This window comes from Protopterus annectens, chromosome 12.part0 (assembly GCF_019279795.1).
Source record: "Protopterus annectens isolate FY-2018-M chromosome 12.part0, PAN1.0, whole genome shotgun sequence".
Taxonomy (NCBI): domain Eukaryota; kingdom Metazoa; phylum Chordata; order Ceratodontiformes; family Protopteridae; genus Protopterus; species Protopterus annectens.
This window is the reverse complement of record NC_056746.1, coordinates 139,455,236-139,482,735: the sequence shown is the minus strand read 5'-3', so window position 1 is coordinate 139,482,735 and position 27,500 is coordinate 139,455,236. Positions and strand designations below refer to the sequence as shown.

The 27,500-nt window shown below is 38.3% G+C and overlaps 1 protein-coding gene across 1 annotated transcript in view; it reads left to right on the top strand.

Annotated features, from left to right (window-relative positions):
• LOC122816399 (multidrug resistance-associated protein 1-like) overlaps window positions 1-27,500 on the top strand; it is an 827,783-nt gene that overhangs the window by 539,495 nt on the left and 260,788 nt on the right. Inside the window, exons 16-18 of the mRNA XM_044089157.1 lie at window positions 4,593-4,719; window positions 5,049-5,225; window positions 24,440-24,607. Of these exons, the coding sequence (XP_043945092.1) occupies window positions 4,593-4,719; window positions 5,049-5,225; window positions 24,440-24,607 (472 nt within the window). The remainder of the gene's footprint in view (window positions 1-4,592; window positions 4,720-5,048; window positions 5,226-24,439; window positions 24,608-27,500) is intronic.

Genomic DNA, 27,500 nt, shown 5'->3' with positions numbered 1-27,500 from the left:
AAATCAGGGACAGTTTTTAAATATTATTCTAATTCGCTTAAAAGAAAAACAAGTTATGCATTTTTTTAACAAGAAGAAGAAAGAAACTCTAATGTCTGGTATTACTGACTGGCTAATCTACAGTAATATATCAGAATATCAAAAAAAAAAAATTACATTAGCATGCCAAGCCTAGCCAGTATAATGTTGTTATCTCCCTTAGTATGGATCACATTTTTTAGGATCGAAACTAAATAACCAACAAGCTATCCCAGTCTCAGAACTTAAAAATGATTAAACAGTTTAAGAACTTAGTGAATACCAGTAAAAACAAATTCCATGGTAAATTGGCAGATAAATAATTGATCCTGAAGTGGTAGATGAGATTCTTGCAGTCCGTTCTTTATTTCATATTAATACAGGCAGATAAGCACTGTGGGCTGTTTATGAGAAAACGAGAATGTCTGTTTACATTTATTGACCTAGGATGGGGGCGTGTGTGGGGAGGTGTCTGCCTGGGAGGCGTGCTGATGATGATGATGCGGCACTCTACAGAGCAGATCACTAACAATAATACCCACCCTTCTATGTCATTTACAAAATTTAAAATAAAACAGTCACCAGTAAAAATTTGTAAATTCCACAAAAGAAAGAACAAAGAAGGAAAAAAAAATAATTTAATCTCAAATATAGAGGCAATTAAAAGCAAAAATAATAATAATAATAATAACAGCATCTGCTATAAAAAAAACGCTGGGACCCAGTCCAAGTACTAGCGAGGGCTATAGTGTATACTAGTGCTTTCGTTTAGAACGCTTCATCAGATCTGCCTGAAAATCTTTCATTAACTGTAAAATTCTTCACCTAAATTACTAACTGCTTAGGAAAAGTAGTTTTTATTTTTTTTTATTTTATTTTTACTTTTTATAAATGGAATTCATCATTTTTAAAATACAGACGTGATCCACTTATGGAGATCAGTTTCCAACAACTGGAGGTAGTTGTTAACCAGATGTTAGGGAAAGTTACAATCACTAAGGGGTTTGTGCAGATGTAATGGAGACCAGGACATCTTAGACAAAATGGTGTGATTATTCTGATTATATTGTAACTGGCTGGTCTCATGTGGAGAGTGGGAAGGTGAATTATTATTAAAGGCTGTTTGTGTGTGTCATGGACAGCTTCTTGGACACAAGTTCAGAATAAGAGCAGGAAGAGACCGGGTCCCTGGGCTGCAACAGCCAAATTCAGTAGAGAGTTGGAGACCACATTGTTCGCCTGTTGTACAGGGTCAAATCAGACTCAAGGATGGTTCTGAGGAGACACAAACAACCTTTAATAATAATTTGCCTTCCCTCTCCACACGGGAGCAGCCAGTTTGAAAATAATCGGAATAATCATACCATGTTGTCGAAGACGTCCTGGTGTCTATTACATCTGCACCTACCCCTTAGGAATTGTAACTTTCCCTAACATCTGGTCAACAACCACCTCCAGTTGTTGGAAGCTAACCTCCATACATGGATCACCTCTGTATCTTGGTAAGAATGAAGAATTATATTTATAAAAAAATAAAAAGTAAAAAAAATCAAATACTTTTATTAAGCAATTAGTAATTTAGGTGGAGAATTTAATAGTTCATCAGATCTGCCTGAAGATCTTTTATTAAGTGTTCTAAGCGAAAGTGCTGGCATACATACACTATAGCCCATGCTGGCATTCGGACTGGGTTCCAGTGTTTGCTCATAGCACATGCTGTTACCTTTTTTGCTTTTAACTACCTCTATATTTGAGATAAAATGATTTTTTTTCCTTCATTGTCCTTTCTTTTGAGGAATTTACTACATTTTACTAGTGACTGTTTTTTATTTTAAATTTTGTGAACGGCATAGAAGGGCGGGGATTATTGTTAGTGATCTGCTCCTTAGAGTGCTGCATCATCATCGGCACGCCTCCAAGACAGACACCTCCCTTTTAACAAGTAACTTATTAAATCTGATATTTGCTCCATAGGGTTAGAACTGATGGACCTTCTGCCATTAACTGTAGAATTTGCACAGTTCAGTTAGTGCGATAGTCTGCTTTGTAGCTGTTCTCTCCTTTAAGTCTAGTTATGATAAATCCTCTTGCTTAGCTAGTACTAGCAAAACAATTTAACAAATCCTCTTTCAGTGTCTCTGCAATTCTCCTTTGTGTGTGTGTGTGTGTGTGTGTGGGGGGAGGCTGCTTTATTATTCTTATACTAAGGTCACACAGTCTAGAAATTAGTACCCACTTTCACACAATCCCAGATACTGCACTGATCCACCCTTGCAGTGAGAATATTTTGAGTACTGCAAGTGTAGGGACTGTGAAGGGCTTGCCATGAACCATGTAAATACATGCTTGCATAGACTCTATTCAGAAGAATAGTTATTGAATGAAAATTCAGAATTCGTTATGATACAGTGCTTTAGGTATTTTCAATTTCAGCATTTTGGCCTTTGTCATAATAAGTGTTAGACTATTAGTGACGTATGCTGTGGTCTTGTGTTGTAAACCCACTGGAACTATTTTTTTGTTAACAGGATTTCACTGTTAAAAATGTGCTAAAAATAATTCATGTGGTCTTAGAAAAATGTAAGCAAATCTGATGCTGTTATGTAGGGCTACAGAAGAAATAATCTCTTAATGCTATACATTTCATGACATTTCTTAATACTGGACTTGAAAATACCAAATTTACTTTTTTGTTGTTTTTTTTGGGGGGGGGGATTTTTCTATACCCATCATCCTCTGTGCTAACTGCAGTCCATGTATTCATAATAAGCAGTTACTTTTGTCCCATGTCCATGTTAGGCAAATAACTAAAAGTATACTCTCTGGAGCATGTCCTTTAGTCTGACTTCACTGCATTTGCAAGTAATACCTTGAAAACTCCTTGTGGTTTATCACCACAACTATGAAACTACACTCTTTTTCCAAAACACCACTCTGTGGTTTTGAACTGCTTTATATTGGACATCTTCAGAGTTCTACTTTGGCTATTGTACATAGTTTTTGGCCATCCTTTAGTATCATAAGAGCTACTAGGTTATTGACTCTGAGGTCATTTCAAATCTAGCCATTTAATCCCAATGTAATACCATAGATAATCTAGTCAGTACCCAGGACTGTATTTATTAATGACTGCCCATGCCCAGAAGGGTTGTGGGCACTATCCTCGACAAAAATGTACTGTGCCTCATCCACTCATCCAGGTTCCTTTTGAACAGTGTCATAGAGGTACTCTGCTTCACATGAATTGGCAGACTAGTCCAAAGATGTGGCAGTCAATTGAAGACAAATATATCACTTCAGCACATCCTATTCAAGTCACAGGCCATATTTAAGCCACTGGAATGGGTAGCTGTAGTCCTGTGTGATTTACAGATGTGTAACAAATTGATTAGGTTTGGGTCAAAGAATGCTCTGTAAGGCAGGCATAAGTGTCCCCTAAGAAGTCTGTACGATACTGAGTATAGTGACAGGGTCTTTAGTCGGTCTTGTGTAAGGCACATGATGGAGTCCCTTGATCATCTTAGTTAGAAACCTCTTAGGTCTCTCCAATTGCTGCAGATTATTTTCATAGTACATGCCAAAAGGGACATTGTACTCAATTATGGATCTAATTAGTGATGAGTATAGAAGGGTTATAACCTCCTTTGCTAATCATGTGTGCTATGCAGAAAACCTTCCTTACTACAGTAAACACATGGTCAAAGTTAAGGTCACATTCTACTTGTGATCATAGATTTCTTACCACTTCATAAGCACGTAGAGTATTGCTGTTAATTTGATAGTATAAAGGGACATTGTTTGTACCGAAGGGAATGATGATGCATTTCTTTGCATTCAGTTTGAGACAGTGATTAAGACACCAGTTGTTGGTCTTCGTAAGACCCTTCTGAAGTATACTAACATCATTTGGGAACTCAGTAATTGCACCCAGTTTGCATTCATCTGCAACTTGGTCAGTCACAGCCCCTTAATTTTGGCCTAAACTTCTGAGAAGTATATATCAAACAATAGGTACTTCTGCAGTGGTGCAATGGTAGCATTGTTGCCTCACAGCAAGAGGTTCTCCTGTTCAGTTCTCGGCTGGAGTGCAGGGAGTGCCTTCTGTGTGGAGTCTGCATGTCCTCCCCACTGTTGGGTGGGCATTCAAAAGACATGCGTAGATGGGTGTGCCTTCATTGGAGGTTGAACTTCGAGCTGGCACCTCTGCGTTTGTGAAAATCTACTGCCAATCATTATCAGACCAGAGTTCCGCTGTGGCAACCCCTAACTGGGAAAAGCCGAAAGACAACAACAACAACAGGGAGCCCTGTACTGACCCTTCTGGCACCCCACTGGTGACAGATATGCTGGTTGGTGTGGAGTCACTCACTTTGATAGTGTGTTACTGCTTTGTGAGCCAGTTGGCAACCCATCTTACAACAAAGGGGTTTACATTCAGTTTGCTACGTTTATCAGTAATGCCAGAGTGTGGGATTGTGTCAAAGGCCTTTGCCAAGTTGAGGTATGTTGTGTGCACAGATTTGCCATTTACAGTACATTTACAGAATTCCGTTTTACCATTTGCTTTTTTTCAGTATTAATATCAAGATCCGCAGAGGCTCTTTGGTAGCTGTGGTTGGTCATGTTGGTTGTGGAAAGTCCTCCTTACTTTCTGCACTTCTTGGAGAGATGGAGAAAGAAGAAGGTTATGTGGCTGTTAAGGTAATAATATGTTTGACTGTGAAGTATCCTAGGTTATTCTGCTTTAAAATAGTTTCAGAATTAAACAGAAACATGCAGTGCTTGCAGTCACCTGAAGTGTAAAAAAATAACCTATAGAAAAAGGGAGATTGGGTAAATAATTCAAGTTTCTGCTGTCCCTAGAATGTCATACTACTGGTTTGTTTTAAACTGTAGCTTTTTATTATTCATTTTATAGTGTGTATAAATTGTTCTTTCTAACATAAAAATTATTTTTGAAATGTTATTTATCCTGCCCATTAACCTTGACTGCAAATGTGATGGAACCCAAATTTAATTCATTGTCTTAGGGGTCAATAGCCTACGTCTCACAGCAAGCATGGATCCAGAATGCTACAGTAAAAGAAAATATCATATTTGGACAAGAGCTGAATAAGTCCTGGTATAATTCTGTGGTGGAAGCATGTGCTCTCCTACCTGACTTTGAAATTCTAGCAGCAGGAGACCAGACAGAAATTGGAGAGAAGGTAATAATTTATTACTTAATAGTGTGTGTATGCATACATGCACATGTGTTGAATGTGACTGTGGAAAATACCGTGCACTGTATCTTGAAATGGTCCAAGTGTGGCAGTACTGAGGCACAAGGCTGTAGGTGGCATGCCTCGGCTCCACAGAAGTACAGTTTGGTTAGTGTTGTGCACACTGTGATAAAACTGGACCTAAGGAGCTAAATTCCCATACACCTAATAGAATGAGAACAGAATTCATATCTCTGTAGAAAATAGGCTGTCTGATGCTTTCATGATGAGCCTCCCTTAAACTACATAAAACTTTGTGAGCCTTTCTTAGAAATCAAAGAAGTATGCCCTCATAATAAAAAAAAAACTGAAAATGAACTTTCCCCACTGTGCAGAAAGTCTGTCACCTATCCCCACACATTTGAACTAATTAGGATTTGAGTTAGTAGAATATTCTGATGCTTGTTGTTTGCATTTAAATGCAGACGTTTACTATTATCCTTCAGGAGTTAACCTGAGCCCATCTACAATTAATGCTGAATCATTAACTTTGTAAGTTGACCTGCCATGAAACAAACCTAGGCCTTCCTAGAGAGGGTGACCTCACCATTTGAGAACTGCTCATGTAGAGGGTTCCACAATTAATACATTTTTTTATCTTATTTTGGTTTGTATTGCAATGCAAGCTCAAAGTCGAGAAACCGTTTTCTGGAGTGAGCTGCTTATTTAAATAACTTGCTCAAATTCACATTGAATGCAAGCGAAAACTGACAGACTCGAACCCTGGATAAAGCTCATTAGTATATGCTAAACTTAAAACTGTATTATTGTCTAGTGATCTGCTGTAAATTAGATAACTTGTAATTTTCCTTTCAGAGGGCTAAGGTGCAAGAAGACATATATAATTCTGATTGCTCTGGAGTATTGATTCAGAAGCAACTATGCTTTCACACACCATAAAAATCAAGAAAATTCATACTACAGTTCATTTATGAAGTGTGTTTCACCTGCTGAAAGAGTAATAACTGAAAACAGACTAATACTACAAGTTAGGATAGATTATGTATTTATTTTTTGATTATGGTGCTGTCCAACTAAGGTTTGTCCCATTTCCTGTCGAGACCTGGGAGCAAACTAGTACAGTAATAGAAACTAAACATTATATATATTGAAAGGATGTTAACAAACTATTCTCTGACACAATGGCAGGTAATCTAAAAACTGCACATTTGTAGATATGAGTTTACAAATGCAATCTCATTGTCTAGTTATAAAGGACATATGAACATAGAGGCCTTAGCCTATTCATGCTATGAATACCTGTTTATCTATGTCCCTCGTCACTGCTGCTTTATACTCCAATGCCATGTTTCTGAAATCATGGAGAATAAAACTCTGTTGACTCTCAGATCACTTACTTATTCTCATGAAGAGAGCATACTGGTTTTCCTGAAGTAGAAAGGGCAAACGCTAACAGTACTGTGCCTTTAGTTAAGTTAGAGTTTCTTAATTGCTGCCTTCTTTGAAGAACACTTTCTGATTAACTTGTTATTATAGGGCTGCACTCCTGTAATGTACTCCAAACCCAGGCCATCCGAAGAAAGCATTAGGGTGACTGAAGAGCATTCTTATCTCTGACCGCACTCTTACGCAGTTCACTGTTCCATAAGGTCAAGGTGTTTTCTGGGCAAATTAAATTCTACATCAGGTTAATTTAGATTTTGATATTGATGTCATAGAGGATAGTGCTGCTACCTTTAGAATAGTTCTAGAGGACCTTTACTGAGCAGGTATATCAGGCTGTACTCTGCCAGAGCCATTCTGACAATTAGCTCAGAGAATTAAGACACTGGAGCTGATAACAGGGTGCTTCCTGTAGTCCGGGGTACAGAATGGGATTCCTTCCACCTCCATTCCTTTACTAAATGACTCTGAGCAAGTCACCTAACCAGAGAGTGCACTTCTTGGTCACCAATGAAAAGTGACAGTTGTGTCCAAGTGGGCTTATGTGGTCAAATGCATAAAATAAAAAGGGTCTAGTCCTCACTGCCAAATCTCAGCTGCATAGTGCAGAGGGATAAAGCTACAAGTGATACTGAACTGAACCAGATTTTAACTGTGGACCAACAACTGTTGCTAGGAAAGACATGGAAAAAATTCTGAGAAAAAGACTGTTATCCTGAGAAAGAAACTAGTCTTCAAGACAACAAGGGAGTATTTCAACTCACAAATGGCTATCATCAGAACATTGTGCAAGATATACATAGATATTTTTTATATATTAGTGACGTGGTAGGTGGGAATGCAGTGGTATGTGGGGTCCAGCTGTGTTTCCCCTGAAAAGAAAATTAGTATGTGTTTTGGGGAATATTTTTATACAAGTATAGTTTTGGATATCTGGCAAAGTGGAAGATGTGATATTGTACTCACGACATACTTAGTGACAATACAGTCAGAAACAATAAATCAAAGTATTCCTGACAACATGATCTCATGGCCAGAAGGAGTTGTTAATTGAACGTGCTTCTGTTTTAGGACAGGATTACAGGAGAATTTAACAGAGGAGTGCTGGCAGACATGACATATCTGGATGTCACCGTGGCCTTTGACTTGGTTTCACATAGCAAGGCTCGAAAACTATAGAGCTGAGATCAAGAAATTTGATCATGGGATGGCTGAAACGTAGGGCAGAGAGTGTTATGCTGAGAAGAATAACCAGGAAGTATGGGAAATGACTGGTGAAGCCCTGCATGGGTTGTTCCTACATTTAGTACTCTTCTGTGTGTTTATTTCAGACATCTCTTAGAGGGGGGAAAAACAAAGCATCAATGATGATGCAAAAGTAGAAGAAACTAACTATGTACATGTAAAGGCTGACAAGCTGAACAGAAATATCCTCTGTACAGCTGGAAAGCTTACAATTCTTTTAATGTCCATAAAAAACTTTACAAATGAGCGCTTTCGTCTGCTCAGGGCAGACTTCATCAGATGAATAAAACCACTGGTGCATCAGATATTTATATTAAAATCAACAAAAAATCATTCAATTAATTCAATTAACTGAAGTCAATTAGAAACTTAAAGTTGCATCTACCCTCATTTTTTTGGGAAAAGGCTGTTTTTTAAGTTTCTAATTGACTTCAGTTAATTGAATTAATTGAATGATTTTTTGTTGATTTTAATATAAATATCTGATGCACCAGTGGTTTTATTCATCTGATGAAGTCTGCCCTGAGCAGATTTGTAAAGTTTTTTATGGACATTAAAAGAATTGTAAGCTTTCCAGCTGTACAGAGGATTTTTTCGTATTTTACGGTGTTGTTCTTCTTCCTTGTGGGTGAAGTTGAACAGAAATATGACAGCCGATGCTCAGTGCAGATAAATGCAGAACATTGTATTTAGGCTTTAACAACCCTTGTGCAAAACATTAGCTGAGGGAGCAGAACTGATGGCAACAGAGCAGAAGAAAAGGATTGGGAGGGTATTGATCAGATCTGGGCTGGACCACCAGTAGCAGAGCAAAAAGACTGCAGGTCGTAGCATTAAAAATAATGCTGAGTTGTATTTATAAGAGAAACAGACACCAGACAGAGGTAATGCTCCCACTCAGGGCTGTGACAGAAGTGAACCAAATGCTGGTATTTATCCTAAATGGTTAGACTCCAAAAGAAAAGAGTTATGGGCCCTGATCAGCTACACCCTTGAGTACAGTGTTGAATGCGATACGAGCACAACTGTCTGCTAGAAGCAGTCTAGAGGAAGGCTATCGTGAAGGTGTTTGGGATGGAGAAGGAGCATTAACCTAACAGTACAGAAGACAAAGCTGTTCTCACAAGAGACGAGCAGAGATCGGGGCCTATGATATGGGTACACAGGATTTGAAAAGGTTGCTGTGAACATGAAGGAGATAGAAGATGTATATAAGCAGCAAGTTGAAGAGGCCAGCTACTCCCTGGATCTGCAAAAGTTCCATATCACAAAGGACATTGTAAACCCACAAAACAGGTTATCAGATTGGAGAAGGAATATGAATACACAAAGACATTCACGAGGGCAAGTCTAAAGTAGAGAAATGGTAAATAGGAATAAAGAACAGGGCATGTGGAGAAAGGGTGAATAAGAATGAAGTTATGGGGCAAGTGTAGAAATGCAGAATAGAGGGATAGAGCAAAGCTAGAATGTTAAATGCATTCAAACCTCAGACGTAACACAGCTGGCTAATTTTCTCCTCCCACCATCACACAACTATCCTTCAACTCTTCCGTCCAACCTTAAGATGTGCCATCTGTTTCAGTACTAATTGTCCTGACAAATGATTATGCTTCGTGATAGAAGCAACAGCATTATACCTCATCTCCAATTCCTGTTCTGTAACAGTGGCCGTTCCTTTGGTCTGTCTTGGAGAAAAGAACATGTGTCTGGGGATTGATAAAATGTTTTGACTTTTTTAAATAAAAGAGCAATACATGCAATTGTCAACTATTAACCAACAATTTTCTTAAAAACCACAAGCATTTTCAAAAGCAAGCTGTGTCTCCTGAGTTACTGAGTGAACAGGCATTTTTCATATCATAAATGTTGCTAGTGAATAGAGTGGATTAATTTAATGGTACTAAAATGCACAGTCATGTCTCTCAGCTTGCACTGTCAAGTCTGTCTTTCACTTCATATAGCATTTGGTAATGATTGTGCTTGTATTACTAGAAAGGTTTTTAAGGAGCTTACCTCCCACAAAGCCCTGCTGTCCTTAGAAATGTCTGCATATGTCTGGCCAAATGCTGCACAGCCAAGATCCTTAATAGCACTGCCAATCCTGTCCTTCTGGTAAGAGAATGGGCAAAGAAAAATAGATACCAAGATGGTTGGTATATATATATATATATATATATATATATATATATATATATATATAGAGAGAGAGAGAGAGAGAGAGAGAGAGGGGTCTATATTACTTCATCGAAGTTTCAAAGCCTCGAATGGCACCATATCATCAAAGTTTTGAAACATCGAATGTTTTAACGGAAATCTCCATAAGGGAAGATTTCCCTTTACTGCACTAGTGCGATCATGGAGTTGGTATATTTAAGTAGTAGGGGGTGTGGGGGCACAGGGGGGCTTGGCCCCCCTGCTTGAAACATTTAGGTAAGTTATTTTTCTGTTTATTTTTTTTTATATATTTGAAGTTTCAACACATCGATGATATGGTCTCGACCATATCAGATTTGATGTTTTGAAGCTTCGATTATGTGATATAGATGCAGAGAGAGAGAACTGAATCACTAAAGATCAGCTCTGTTTTCCCAGGAGGAAGTTGTTTAAGCTGGCCCACAATGCTGTGAGTATTTGGCTCAGGCAAGGTGCCCATTAGATTTACCATGACTAAATAAAGAATATGTGGGGGTTTTAAAAGGTGAGCACATTCGTTACCATGATGTATTATATTTAAGCCTAAGTGGAACTGTAGGTATATAAAAAAGCTGATGTGAAAAGCCTACAAAAAGGCCTCTTCACTTATAGAAAGGTTACATTAGAAGAATCATACTTTATGCTATCACAGCCAATTACCAAGTACCACAGGAGACTAAGGAATACTAGAGTCTACCTCTCATGTAATCCACTAGGAAAGGAAAATTCTCCTTAATTGAAGACAAACATATGGGCCTGTGGGTATGCTGTCAGTATCTGACATTTGTTTAAGCTGCAGGGGATGGCCAAGCCAACATTATTCCTTCTACTTTGGCAGATTGATCAGATACACAGATCATGTATTAGATTCTATTTCAGTTCTTTCAACTGATTTATTCTTCCTATTTTTGTCAGTTTTCAGCTGCTGCTGTCGCTCTCTCTTTTTATTTTGTTATTCATTTGTCAACCCTGCAAGCCTACTGGACACATGTCCCTTTCAGGGGCACCCCAGGAGCACTGTTTGGTTAAGTGACTTAGTCATACAATAGGTAAATCAAGGTTGAAGGGCTGAAGCCCTTTACCCTTGACTACAGAATGCAGCTGTGCAGCAGCTCAGAGCCTTACCTGTCTGCACTAACTCTTGTAATGTCTGCTACTGCATCTGGATTTCATGACTGTGCTCATACTTTATGTTCTGTGCTCATACTTCATGTTCTGTGCTCACACTTCATGTTCTTTGCTCACACTTCATGTTCTTCGCTCACACTTCATGTTCTTTGCTCACACTTCATGTTCTTTGCTTACACTTCATGTTCTCTGCTCACACTTCATGTTCTTTGCTCACACTTCATGTTCTGTGCTCATACTTCATGTTCTGTGCTCATACTTCATGTTCTGTGCTCATATTTCATGTTCTTTGCTCACACTTCATGTTCTTTGCTCACACTTCATGTTCTGTGTTCACACTTCATGTTCTGTGGTCATAATTCATGTTCTGTGCTCATACTTCATGTTCTGTGCTCACACTTCATGTTCTGTGCTCATACTTCATGTTCTGTGCTCACACTTCATGTTCTGTGCTCATACTTCATGTTCTGTGCTCACACTTCATGTTCTGTGCTCACACTTCATGTTCTGTGCTCACACTTCATGTTCTGTGCTCACACTTCATGTTCTGTGCTCACACTACATGTTCTTTGCTCATACTTCATGTCCTGTGCTCACACTTCATGTTCTGTGCTCATACTTCATGTTCTATGCTCACACTTCATGTTCTGTGCTCACACTTCATGTTCTGTGCTCACACTTCATGTTCTGTGCTCACACTTCATGTTCTGTGCTCATAGTTCATGTTCTTTGCTCACACTTCATGTTCTGTGCTCACACTTCATGTTCTTTGCTCGTACTTCATGTTCTTTGCTCATACTTCATGTTCTGTGCTCACACTTCATGTTCTTTTCTCACACTTCATTTTCTGTGCTCACACTTCATGTTCTGTGCTCACACTTCATGTTCTTTGCTCGTACTTCATGTTCTTTGCTCGTACTTCATGTTCTTTGCTCATACTTCATGTTCTTTTCTCACACTTCATTTTCTGTGCTCACACTTCATGTTCTGTGCTCACACTTCATGTTCTGTGCTCATACTTTATGTTCTGTGCTCACACTTCATGTTCTTTGCTCATACTTCATGTTCTGTGCTCACACTTCATGTTTGCTCACACTTCATGTTCTGTGCTCACACTTCATGTTTGCTCACACTTCATGTTCTGTGCTCACACTTCATGTTCTTTTCTCACACTTCATGTTCTGTGCTCACACTTCATGTTCTGTGCTCACACTTCATGTTCTGTGCTCACACTTTATGTTCTGTGCTCACACTTCATGTTCTTTGCTCATACTTCATGTTCTGTGCTCACACTTCATGTTTGCTCACACTTCATGTTCTGTGCTCACACTTCATGTTTGCTCACACTTCATGTTCTGTGCTCACACTTCATGTTCTTTGCTCATTTTCCAGTTCTGTTGTCATTTCTCTTGCATGGAATCATTGGATCTCCAATGGATTTTGTTGGTGCTTCATTTAGAGGACCTCTTTTCATAACCTCAGGACCTTGCTAAAAACACCTTACCCAGGTAAGAACTATTTATTTATTTATTTACATTTGTTGACCTGGAAAATCTGACTGGACACAGGTCCTTTTTCAGTGGAGGCCCAGGGAGAAAAGCTCCACAATAAAAAGCATTTAATTACAAGATGTGTAGGTAGGATGGTTGTTTAACAATACCAGTAATACATACATACATAGTTCAGTTGCATAACATATTTTGGTAAAGGGCAATTGAGTATAAACTATACACTTATAACATCAGTGCCATTTAAGATGGCAAGTCTCCTAGTAGTTAAGCTGGCTGATATTACACATTAATAACAGTACCTCAATTTTCAGCTGACATGTATTAATAGGTTTAGAAGCATTGGGGTTGGTTGTAACCATAGACAGTAAGGATGAAGACAGTTTTAGGCTGGATGGAGTAGAGATATTAGTGAGGGTTGTTACAGGGGCATGCTGAGTGCTCTTTTACATGAAATTTTAGAACAGCCTTGAAGTGAGTACATGATGATATAGAGGTTATAGCATGAGGGAGGCTATTTCTTAATTTTGCTATGGCGTAGGAGAAGAGGGCTTCTCCAGCAGAGTTCTCGGCTCTAGTTACCTGTAATTGATTTATGTTGCTGGAACATAGTGGTCTGGTGGTATGATAGGGTTGGAGTAGATTTTGGAGGGATGGGACTTTTAGAGGATGATTTATTAGCTTGTGGGCGAGTGAGAATTGGTACCATTGAAGGAGCTGAGGGAGTTCTAGCCAGCCAAGCTCAGTAAGTGAGGTGCAGTGGCAACTACGGTAGGCTGCACCAGTGGCAAACTTGGCTATTTTGTTGTAGCAAGTCTCGAGTTTACTTAATTCGCTTTGCCTTAGGTTGGTAAATACTGGAGAGGCGTAGAGTAGGGTAGAGATCAGGTGGGTATTTGCAACTGAAATCCTGGCTGTTTTGGTGAGGAATTGCTTATTTCTGTATAAAGCTCCTAGTTTTTTGTGCACTTTTTTATGGTTAATGAAATGTGAATGTCAAACTTGAGGTTATTTTCACTCTCAGCTCCTAGTAATTTGGTGTGGTCTGTTAGGGGGATAATGGTGTTATCGGTGGCTGTAATATTAAATTGGGGGATGTTTTGATTGTGTTTGGTTGTTGGAAGATGAGGAGTTTAGTTTTGTTTGGATTAAGTATTAACTGTGCATCAGAAAGCCATGTTTCAACTGAGGAAAAGGCTTCCTGTGTGGTCTTTTGAAGTTCAGGTAGGGAATGGGCTGAGCAGATGATGGTGGAATCATCTGAGTACTGTATGACAGTGGTGTGTTTGATAGCGGAGGCTAGATTATTAGTGAATATGGAGAAGAGTAAGGGTCCAAGGATGGATCCTTGGGAACAACTATTGAGACAGGGAGTTGGGGGATAAATCATTATACCATACAACGGATTGCTGGCGGCCAGTCAGGTAGCTCTGAAACCAGTCTGTGACAGATTGAGAAAAGGATAGGTTACTGAGAACAGAGATGAGTTGTTTATGTGAGACCATGTCAAATGCTTTAGATAGGTCTAGAAAAGTTGCAGAGTAGAAACACCCATTGTTTTTATGATGAAGTATAGTGTTAGTAAAAGTGAGTAAGGCAGTGGTCGTGCTGTGATATGGCTGGAAGCCATGTTGAGTGTTAAATAGGCGGTTGTTAGTAAGGAGGTAATCTAGAACTTGAGAGTGAATACATCTCTCAAGTGTTTTGGAGAGAGGAGAGAGAATTGCTATGGGCTGGTAGTTGGTGAGTTCTGTGGCAGGGCCACCTTTGTGGAGGGGAATGATGTGAGATATTTTTCATAGTGAAGGGACGTAGCATTCCGATAAAGATAGGTTGATCACGATCAAGACTGGGCAGGCTAGGGCTTCAGCAGCAATTTTCAGGTACTCACTTGGGAGGTTGTCAAACGCTAGTTTAGTGGCTTTAGTTTTGACAAGAGTTTTTTTATGTTGGAGGAAGGAATAGGAGAAAAAGAGAATTTAGTGGGCAGATTACTAGGTGTAACTGGAAGGTGGGAGGGAGGAGGGTTATGTTGTCTACCTAGTGATAGAACTGTTTGTGTGAAGTGTGTATTGAAAGAGGTGGCAATATTTTCAGGGAAGTTTGTTTTGTTTGGTGGAGGGTTCTGACATTTCCTGGCTGGAGGATGGAGTTGATGGATGCCCAGAATTGCTTGGGGTTGTATTGGGTGGAGTTCAGGGCAGATTGGTAGTATATAGGATTTTGTCCTCTTTTATTAGTTTTTTGACTGTTACGTAATTCAAGGAATTTCTGTCGATCAGAGGGGTTTTTCGCTTTGCACCAGTGATTCCAGGCTCTATCTTGGATTGTCATTTCTGACGTAGTCGTTTTTTGCAGCCATGGGGAGGACTGAGCTTTAACTCTAGTAAGTATTGTGGGTGCATGGGTGTTTAGAACTTCAAGGAAGGTGGTATTGAAAAATTGGACAGCGTCATCTAGGTTGAGGTATTTTAGTGGAGTCCAATTGCAGTTTTTAAGGGATGAGATGAATTTGTCTGGGTTAAAGTTTATTTTATTACATATTTGCCGATAGGTAATGGGTTTAGCCTGTTATACCTGTTTTTTGAGTAGGAATGTTGGGGTATGATCACTGAGGCTATCCAGTAGGCAGCCAGCTACGTATGACTGGGGGTTCTTGTTGACTAGTATCCAATCAAGATTAGTATGCTTGTTGGAATTTTTATTTATTATGGTAGGTGACTGAATGAGTTGTGAGAATCCATGAAGGTTAAGATGGCGGGCTGGATGGTAGCTGGAACAGGATTGCCAGTCCATATTAAAATCACCTAAAATTATTGTTTCTTGTGGAAGATGATTTCCCAGCTGAATAGGTTTTCTAGTGGAGGGATAGTATGACCATGTGGGAAGTAGCATCCTATTATGTTAATTTGTTGTCTTGGTTTACTTTTAGGTTGGTACAGATTATTTCTTCTTTGTCAATTTGAGGGGCTGAAAAGTTTAGGATTTGAAAGTTTAGATGGTGTTTATACATTACAGCTGCACCACCCCCTTTTTTGTGCAACCGATCTGCTCTTAGTATGTCATAACCTGTAGGTAACATTTTATTCACTAGTAATGTGAGGTTTGAGCCAGGTTTCTGTCAGAACGATAATATCCTGGGAGTATAAGTCTATGTTAGCGTGGAGTTCGTGGATTTTATTGGTTATACTTCTGATATTTAGGCTTAGGATAAGGATGTCAGTTGGCTTTCTGTTGGATGTAATTTGAGAGAAGGTGAGGTTTATTTATACTGATTTCAGTGGAGGTGTTTTAGGGTCCAGGGTTTGAGTAGATGTCACGCTGAGGGAAAGTTTTTTTTTATAGTTGAGGACATTAACTTTATTAATGAGAGGATTAGTTTAAAATTTTGGGGTAACTTTTAATTTGGGTGTAGTGGGTGATAATGTGGGTGAAGGTTTAGCTTATAAAGTTTTACGGATGTTTTTTGTTTGTGTGGTGGAGGTGATAGATTATGTGGGTTGTGCATTGGGATGGTTTGTTTGAGGTGCATGAGTAGTGAGAGGGTGTGTATTGAATGGTGGTGATCGTAGTTGTGCAGTGGAAGTTGTTTGGTGGGTGAATAATGGTGTTTTGGTAAGATGTGATGTGTGCAAGGATAGTGCAAGTAACGAGTATATGTAGAGTGTGACGAATCATGTTAGTGGAGGTGGCAGGCTAGGTGTAGGCTGGAGGTGGGGTCAGAGTTGGTGGTGTGGTTGTGATTGGTTGTGAGTATAATGGGATGGATTTCTGGTTACAATAAGTGTGGGGGTGCTGCTGGGAGCAGGGATGGGAGCATAGCGAGTGAAGTGGGCAGAGACCCTCTTTGTTGTTCTTATCAGGGTTGTGAGCTGGAAACAATCAAGCTAATAAAATAATCTGCACTGGTGGAAAATCTGTTCGGTATCCCCGTTTTTACAGACTCACTTCTAAGTTTTCTTAGTTTTTAATGTAAATTAAATACTATTTTGCTTAACCCCAGGGATCACGTCAGTCACCCTGCTAGACAGGGGTCCAGGAAAGTAAATAATGTGGGAAGAAATAGCCAGGGAATTGTTATGGCTAGGCTTGTATAGGCCCTAGGGCTGATAGCCTAGTACCAACCTATGAACCTATGAAGTAGAGGCCAGATCCGGTAATTAGTTAGGAGGTGTAAGCTCTATGTGTCACGTGGGTTGAAATAGCAGGGATGGATAGAATACTGGGAGAGAAAAAAATATGAAAGAAAACTAAGCAGCTGTCCTTCTTGGCGAAGCACATCAAAAGTACAGTAATGATTAGGCAGATTGGCAGAGGCAGAAACAATAAAGTTAACCTATGGGCTGTTTCTTACTTTAAGCCAAATTAGTGATACATTCACGTACATAGGTTTCTGAGGCACTTTAGCCCAGTTAGTCCTTGAAATTATAGCCATGGTCCTTGGTGTACAGTCCCATGGATAGGGTTTGACCACGTGTTAAATGTAGGACAGATGGAGTCCCGCCGGGAGGTTTAGGAGAAGTTTGGTTATTGTCGAAGCATCATGCACCAAGGAGGATGATGGGCTGCTTTCGTTTGCTAGATGGAGTACATAAGTTGTAGTACAGTCATCTTATAATTCTGTGGGATCATTTATGTGTGTGTAAACTATACTGCACAGTTACTGCATTTTATCTCCCTGCATCTGTAAGCTCTTAGTGTTTAAAGATGTTGACAGAGCTGTACACAGTATGTAGAAAGGAAAGGATAGTGCTAAATGCAGTTTATAGAGGGAGCATACCTTTTTTGATTAATGAGACCATAGTTCTTGTAGGAGAAGGAGGCTAATATGATATCATAAGATCAGTTTTACATTAATAGTGGATCTGGAGTGGGATGTCTAATGAATGTCAGGTGACTGTACTGGTTTCAAAGCAGGAACAAGCTAGGTATAGTTGCTAATTTGGGAGAGAAAAGTACTTTAGCCCTCTTAGAATCAACAGTGAAAGAGCTACACTTTTCTGCTTCTTCTTCTTCTTCTTCAAAAAAAAAAATCCCTTTAAGGAGTTAGACAAAATGTCATATGTTTTATGGAAATGAGCATCCAAGCCTTGCCCATTCCCTGCTGCTATACCTGATGTCATTGATCTGACCTTCTCTCATCACATGAAAGTGGCTTGTTTAACTTACTCTACAGCTGTAGACAGCAGGTTGATTCGTATGTCTCCTGTAAGTCAGTCTTCCCCCATGCCATCTGAATAAGATGTATGCCAAGCGCTGGTGTTCCTCGCGTTATTTTATTAATCTCCAGCAGATCAGTGATCAGTCTGTCTGCGACGTTCCTAAAGTCAGGTATTGCTAATTCCTGAATCCTTTCCTTGCATTGTTTTGCAACAATCTTTGAGGAAGTTTAATCTTTGGACCCAAGAAATATGTTATGCTATATCACAGCCATTTTCAACCTACTTATCTTGTTTTTGCTATATCATATTTACTGCATCAGGCACACACATGAACAACCTGTATCGTTATATATTTTTTAAAGCTGCAATTTCATTTTCCTAGATTGATTTGTGAAGGATTATAATAACTCTTAACAGCACACTGCAGATTGAGATAAATATGGACGTGGAGATTTATGGATGGCACAGTGGTGCAGAGGTTGCATTGTTGCCTCACAGCAAGAAGTTCTGCAGTTCGATTCTCAGCTGGGGTGCCTTCTGTGTGGAAACTGCATGTCCTCCCTGTGTTTGTGTGGGTTTCCTCCAGGTGCTCCAGTTTCCTCCCATGTTACAAAGACATGCTTCTGGAGCGTTTCTTCCCAGGCCTCCACTGAAAATTGGCTCATTCCAAGTCAGACTTTCCTGGTATACAAATGTTACATAAATAAAAATAAATAAAATATGTGTTGTTTTAAAACATCCCCCAGTTGAGTTGGAACCAAAAATCCCTTCTCCAAGTTTAACGGAGTTAGCCATGTCTTTATTTTGTATCCATAAAGAGTCAACCCCCAAGGGAAAATATACAGAGTATGGCATGGATACCAGTTTAAGTAAAGAATGACTTGAGTAAGGTCTGGGAATTATATCTGTACATCTGTTACATTCATAGTACCATTCTACAAAATGGACAGTTCAAGGCATATAGCAATACCCTCATTGACGCTTAAGGAAGTGTAGTTGTACGAGGCTAGGTTAAGTAACTACCAATTACCATCTAATTCAAAATCTTCCATAACCTTTGAGTGTTCCTATCATTTTAAGATGCCTATTTCTGCCTCCCCACCCCCAAACCTGCACTAAAAAACAGGTCAGTCACTGTATTAAAATCAGTACCCACTATTAACTATATACCCTACTGTTTAAATTTAAGAGCCTTAGTCTACCGAGCATTTAATGCCACAGTAGGGAAGTCATTAGGGCCATAAGCATTTTGTACTGCGAACTTACTTACCATCACCTAATGTCCTTCCTTATCAACAATAGAAAGACTAGTCCACTGCAAAGATTTAAGGATTAATATGTACTCCACCCATTTTTCAGATGAAAACACCAAGCTACATCTCATGTCTCCTTTCCACCACCTATGCATATACTGGTTTGAATTGTTCCTTAATTTAGTTTTCTTGCAGTGGGGCAACCTTTATTCCTTTTCTTTGAGCAATTATAAAATTGCCTCCATCTTTAGGGGGACATTAAGACCTTTGACATTAAATAACCCTGATACCAACAAGGTGAAATCCTTACTTGCCACTGCCGTCCTGCTCTGCTTGTGCTCTGATACCCACAGTGTCTCCTTTGAAGACATGACTGGGTATAACCCTAAACATTTACTGATTTGAATATTATGTCTGTTACTTCTGAAAGTGTTTATATTAGTGTAAATGTACAAGTGTCTGATGAAGACCAAAAGGGCAAATGAAAGCGTTTGCATTTTTAAAACAGACCTAAGTTTACTCTACCATTGCACATGCACTGCTGAGACGGTCTTAAACTGTGCTGTTTATTTTGAATCTTACATTCTACGATGACAGCGCACTGCATCAGTGTTTCTTTGTTTGCAGTAGGATTCCAGTATAAGTGGCCAAAACTTTCATCTTGCATTCAACATTCATCATTTCAAGCTGTTCTCTTCTGTCCTGGTGTGGGTGACTTGTCAACATTGCATGGTTTTGTAAATCCATAGTCGAAAATGACACTAGAAAATACATGAAATGGTGTGAATTCCACCCCACTTGCAAGATGTCTCAAAGAAGCTTTTTGGGACAAGTATCGAATGTCAGATTAATCTGTCTGTTGGAAAAATGTTTTTTGGAGTTTATTCAAATATTGTAAGTCCATCCATCACTATTAGTGAAAGATGTTTGTTTGTTGTTTGTTTGTCTTTCAGCTTTTCCCGGTAAGGGGTCGCCACAGCGGAACTCCGGTTCGCTAATGATTGGCAGTAGATTTTTATGAAAAGCTGAGGTGCCAGCTCGATGCCCAACCTTCAACAAAGGCACACCCATTTATGCATGCATGTCTTTGGAATGCTACCCAACCACGTGGAGGACATGCAGACTCCACACAGAAGGCACTCCCAAGCCACGCCGAGAATTGAACGGGAGAACCTCTTGCTGTGAGGTAATAATGCTACCGCCGTACCACCGTGGCATTATTAGTGAAAGATATGGCTCTGACATTTCATACTTGATTTTTTATTTAATATCAATAAACAATCCATGAATACCCTGCCATGAATTTGACCAGTTCTGGCTCCAAAGACCACAACATCAGTGAAATTGAATGGTTTCCTTTTTTTTCTGAGACAACACAACACTCTGAAAAATGACTGTGTTAGTTCGACACAAGTTTTTTCACAGTTTGTGTGATTTTGGGGTTGCACCTTTATTCTGAAAGAAAAGTGGGTTTACACAATATATTTTTTCACTTTATCAAAATGAATGCACATTTCTTGTAGAAACATCACTAATGTTCCAGTTGAAGTGCAAAATTAGTCATCAAATGTAGAGACATGAAGAATGTTATCATCTGCATAGTACACATGAAGGAAATATAAGTAATTGTGGGTTGAGGAATGGGAACTTTATCTGTAGATTATTCTTAATGCTGCAAAAATGGCAAGTATTAACAACATTATTTCTGTAGGATTTGTTCTGAAGAAGAAATCTTTTTTTTATGTAATGTTTTTGCTAACAATATTTATTGGTTTTTATTACAGTTTATATTAAATTATCAAAGTAAGTTGTTTTTATAGGTACATTTGTCTTTAAATTTGGTTATTGTTTTTGGTGCAAGAATTTGTATTTAAACAGCAGTAAGTGATGCAGTTTCTTTTACTCTGAGGAAGTTCTGTTAAGTTCAAGAATGAAAGTGCTTAGCTTTTTACAATAAAAGAAGTTGTGGACATTTTTGGAGAGGCGTTTTATTGTTGCAACAAAAGCCAAACTCTTCTGTTTCTTGGCCCAGAGTTTAATTATACTCCTACTAAAATTGACAGTGTGTGTGTGTGTGTGTGTGTGTGTGTGTGTGTGTGTGTGTGTGTGTGTGTGTGTGTGTGTGTGAGAGCACACACACGTGCACACACACAAATAAAATATGGACTAGATGATGAAATCTCACCAAAGGCCATACATTCACACATAAAAGTGGCCTTTGCTTTGGTTCTGTCAGACTGAGTGATTTCACAATGATGAAGCCGAGAAGTAAAATAACTATTTTAATGAACACAATATGAGGTTAAGAGCTTTCATTCCTTCATTTCTAGGAATTTCATCTGAACTAAAAAAACACTAATATCTTAAATGTGTACCCCCCAAAAAACAAGTAATCTCTGTGATATCCCCAAAGTCTCAAAACAACCCACTAACCAAGTGTAGTGGGTCCAAAAACAAAACAGTGTAAGAAACTTCTCTGTGTGGAAGATTTTCAGTCCATATATCTCTAGTTAATCACTGTATATTAATCAGATCAGACAATAGTAGTAGAATTAGTGAACTTAAACACATCTTAAGTAAAAAAAAAAAAAAAAAAAAAAACAATAAAAAAATATATAATTGTACAGAATTACTAAGTATTCGAAAGTAATCCAAGCAAGGCAGGCAGTCTTGTTTCCAGTCAAAAATCCTTTATTAAGTACACAGGCAAGCTATCCAAGTAAAACAAAAATAGAGTAATAGTTTCCTCACAAGGTTTCTTAATATATATATATATATATATATATATATATATATATATATACTTTTTATCAGGCAAGGGAGTGGTTTATTGTGCTGTAAAACAGTGTTATTGTTACACATGTTAAATTCACATCCCTTCCCCCATCAGTGTGACATTAGAGCTGGTCCTGCTCTACTTTAGTACCCCCAAACCATCTGTGTAGCTAAGAGATGGTGGTCCCACACAAGATGCACAGATATTTGCCTGTGTTCTACTTTTTCATGTGTTTTGTTCTGCTTTATTTGCCTTCTGCTTGTATGCCCTATGAGTTATGATCTTAACCAATTAAATTAACTATATAAATGGAGCACATTAAGATGTGGGCAATGGCAACTCAAACTCTGTTTGCATCTATAAACTTATTAAAATATATGATGATGTTTCAACCGTTTCATGAGAATCCTAACATGACTATTGGTAGTCAATTGATAGATTTAAAGAAATTTCCCCTCATTAAGGATTTAACTGTAATTGATTTATACCCCTTCTTAGGAGTAGCGGTACATGATATCTTAAAAGAGATGAATCTTCCCATTTCTTATTTAATTATAATGAGGCAGATAAAAGATCTTGCCATAAATTATTTTAATAGCTCCGAAATCAAAGAAGAGGAACTATTTATTTCTCGCAATCTGTGGGAAGCATTGCAACAAGACAGAAAATACATATCCTCAGCGTATAAAATGATAAAAGAGAGGAAATATAATAATCATATTCTTTTATCGAAATACTGGAAAGAGAAATTGGTATCCCTAGACGATAGTAAGCTAGTAGAGGTGTTTAACTTAACATTGAAATCAGTATCGCTTCAAAAACTGGTCTGTACTCAACTGATGATATTTAACAATGCGTATAATACCCATCTCACTCTTCATAAATTTGATTCAAAAAATTCACCTAAATGTCCACAGTGTTTAGATCAGACAGCAGACCTGCTACACATGTTCTGGAGTTGCAAGTGCATTTATAAATTGTGGAACTCATTAAAATTGCAGTTACAAAAAATGGGTTACCAAAACTCAACACTCACCTGGGAATTTTTGATTCTACACATCCCACCGGAGAATTTAGACAAATCAAAGAGGATCATAATTATGAATATCAGTTTATTAATGAAATTATATATAGCCACAAATTGGTTGAACCCAGAACAGACATCATGGCAAAAATTCAGGCTGTTAGCGATCAAGCACATTTTAGCGCATAAATTATTAATTAGTAACAACAAGAAAAGTATAAATAGTATAAAAATTTGGGAGCAAATTTTTAACATTATATTGGCTTAGAGGTTCCTATCCACTTTCTTTTAGGACATTCAGTAAGTGAACAAACACAATCTTAGATTAGATAGAAGATGTAGAAACAATACAGATTGTTGGCTTGAGTTTGTTTTAATTGTCTATGGTAGATGTTTTCGTGTTTATTTTTTTGTTTTCCTTTACTTGATTAATACGATATCTATTGTTAATGTATGATGTGGATATTTGAAATGGAACTAAACATTGGAAGCAATTTTGTATATAATGTAAAGAGTGTGTGAATTGTATTATGGTTTTGAAAAGCAATAAAAATGATTATCGAAAAAAAAATTAACTATATAAACTGATTGTCAATGAATTTGTGTTGAAAGACCACAGTTACAAACTTCAGAGTGGGGTCAGGGAGATGATCTGGATTTTCCTGGTTTGAGATTTTTGAGTTGGCTGTACATGATAGATACAGAAAAACCTCTTAGTCTATAAATCTTGCTGTTCTATTTCCCTAGTTTAGATGCTGTAAAATGATCCCTGACTGATGTATTAAAATGGATTCTGATTATGCAGTATATATCCCTGCAGCAAGTGGGAACAAGCTCCTAGTGACTTTCAATGCACCGACTTGTGCCAGAAGTTAGAAATCACACTAAGTATGCTGACTACAGATGTAAGGCACAACACTTTGTTAGCCATTTTTGACATTCCTGCGCTCTCTTTTCAGTTTATAAAATCTCTTGTATATAATTGCTTGTCTGTCTGTAGTACCACTGTAGTCAGGTTTCAGTGGATATGTTTTGTTATTTGAATACCCGATATTGATGCATTGTTTTGTATTCCTCAGGAATCTCAGCTACTTTGTTTAGACTCTCTTCATGTGTAAATAAAAGTGCACAGAGTGGCAGACTCAAAGTATCAGTGCCAGTTTTGTTTTCTGTTAAGCAATATTGATGGGAGATTGTTCCAGAATTATTTCCTAATGCTTTTGACACTTGAATAATCCCTGAATGATTTTGAAAAGTAATCTTGCCTTCCACTGTGAAGATTTACTTTAAGGAAACACATTACCTAGAAAATGAAATTTATCTTTTGATGTTCATATACCATGTCTTACTTTTTTTTTTCACTGAACTTACACATTTAGTCAGATAAAAACATTTTTAAGTTTTTTCTTTTTTTATAAAAAAAAATGTATCATTATAATACCTGACAGTTTTTTGCATTATCAGGGCATCAACTTATCTGGGGGGCAAAAGCAAAGAATAAGCCTTGCTCGGGCCGTGTATCGGCAGGCTGCTCTCTATTTACTGGATGACCCACTTTCTGCTGTGGACGCACATGTTGGACAACACATTTTTGAAAAAGTGTTTGGACCAAATGGCCTACTGAAAGACAAAGTAAGTAATAAAAAATTATAATTTCTTTTCCTGTGGCACATAATAGAAAATGCAAATAGAGAGAATGTTGGGTAAGATGAGAAATATAATGATGAATAACTTGGCCACTCATACTTTAATAAGACCTGCATTTACTGCACTGTCTTTTAAAAGCTGAACTTCTCTACTAGTAACTGCATCAAGCGGTGGACTTGGTCTGGCTCAGGATTTGGTGGCTGGCAACATGTTTCCTAAAGATCGTGACTGGAAAATATTACAAGCTAGAAGAAGCAGAGGTATGAGCTGGGGGACAGAAGTGGTAAGGGGCTTCTTCCCCACATATTAACTTGTTATAAACCATCAAACAGTAGTTTTGTTTAATGCAAGTTCTAACTTTAAGGGTTGTAGCTGAAAAAAATAATCCACATTTTATAACCAGTTGCATTTTTATTCACGTTAGTGGCTACAGCAGAACAATAAATGTGTTATCTCTGTTAACATATAGTGATAAAACCATGGCAGTGATCCAGCTGACCAGAGTTCATTTAGTGTCTCAAGTTCCTGTTAGAGATGTTGAGGGGGATATGGCTAAATCAGATTTCTTCTGTGCGCAGGGGGGGTATGGTGGTGCATGTCCAAGGCATATGCTCCTGTGATAGAATCCTGGGTACAGTCCAGAGACCACATGGGTATGCCAGCTTCCAGAGTGCAGAGCAGTCCTAAGGAGGGTTACCTAACTCACAGTGATAGATGCACCCCCTCATTGATGCCTACTGCATGCCAAATTGTAGAGTGTGGTACTGGATAGGTGCCAAGGGTTAGAACAAAATAAGAGAAACCAAAGATGCCTGTTAAAATTGACTGCTGACACTTGCCCTAGTGATGGGAAGAACCACACCAACAGTTATTTTCTACAGACTTGCATAGTTTTCAATCAGATGTGATTCAGTCATTTGTAATTGAGATCAAATGAGTTTTTGATCAATTGAAACATAACCATGTATATGTACACAAGTGCAGTTACACAGGTCTATATGAAATCATCAAAAACCCTCTTTGATGAACGGCATTTCATCAAAAATACCATTCATCAAATTCCACTCTTATGGGAGGGCTGTGCCATCCACACTCTCCACTAATTATATATACCAACTCTGAGATCGCACTACAGTGAGGAAAGGGCAAATTTTCCAATCTTCACTGTACCGCAATTTCAGTATGGACAGTTCGAAGAATGGCATGTTCAATGTAAGTGCACCGAAAATGCCATTTGCTGAACTGAATTTTCGATGGTGTAATATAGACCCCAGTTACACTTTAATCTTGTACTAGGTAAGAGGAGGAGGTCCCAGGCTCTTGTTCATTGACAGCCCAGGCTTACTGTGTAGTTTGTATTAAATTCAGTCCCAGCTTCTTTCCTTCAAACACAATTACAGTACTTGCATAATCTGACAACTGCAGGAAAGCAGATAGTACATTAACAAACTACTGGACTAGAGCTCTAATGAACTGCTGTCTCAACTAGAAGCTTTTGAAAGAACAGGCCTTGGTCGCTGTCAAGGAGCACAACAGTAAAATGCATGTCTCATCTAGGACTTGAACCCAAACCCTATGGATCACCAGTATGACTGTTCTGCCCATTAAGCTATTGAAACTGCTGAGAACAGGACAAGGTTAACATGTGCACCACAGTAAGGCTAGCTTGTGTGTAAAAAAAGGCCTGGCAACCATGCCACATACCTGATAAAGAAAATTAAGTGTAGCTGCATTTCTTTTGTTTTCCATGGTATTTGTCTGAGACAGGTATATGAGGGAGAGACAAAGTTTCAAAACCTTGGCCATGTTAAATGTATTATAGTAAAACATACTTTTTCCACTATGAATACCCTGGCAAAAGTACTTCAGCTATGAAAAATTAACTTTTATTCCACACGTTGGGAGACAGGAAATAAAAATGTTATAGTACCTTTTAAGGGGCACCTTTTCCAACACTTGGCATTGATTTACGCTGTCTTTTCAACCTTGCAGCCACAGTAACTCCCCCTCCCACACAAAACCTATAGTACATGTCACTTTCATCTGGATACTTGTATGCATGGAGGTAGACATCATAGTGCACAGTTTCATACCCTTTCACCCATACTACTGGCCAATTTTTCCTCTCCCACTGCCATTAGTGATTAGATTCTCTTTCAGCTTACCCATTATGTTAGTGGTCTAGTTCCATTCTATAAAGGCGTGTAAACATTAGGACCCTTCAAATTCTACACCAGTGGAACAGCAGTGTATTTCTACAACATCTTCCCAAGTAACCTAAAATGTTATCCTTGGGGAAAAAAAAATCCCAGCTAACAAACATGTGTGTGTGTGTGTGTGTGTGTGTGTGTGTGTGTGTGTGTGTGTGTGTGTGTGTGTGTGTGTGTGTGTGTTGTATTCTGAGTCTGTTTTTTTTTTTTGTTTTTAAACTAGGATTTTATATTTTATAGTCAAGTCAAAGTTAGTGGATAAGATTCTGGTGACATAGAATTCATTCAAGAACATAAAAAGCATTAGTAAGAGAGGCAGCAGGATCCAAAACACAGTGGAGGTAGTCATAGCTCTCAACCAATCGGGTACAAGTTTCAAAAGAATCTGGGACAAATCCAGAAAAAAATCAGGGACACTTTATAATATTATTACTATTCACATCACATGAGACATTAGCATATAATGAGAATGTGAATTAATATACATTTCTTGAAGTAAATCATGTCTATAACTCTTAATTATTGCCATTGTTACATGTAATTCACTAACTTTACAGCAAATGTCACCAGTTTTAGGGGGAATTAAGAGGGACAGAGCTACAGTTTGAGTCCAGATCAAGGATAGTTGAGAAGTATGGAGCTAGTGCTGAACCTCAAACTGAATACAG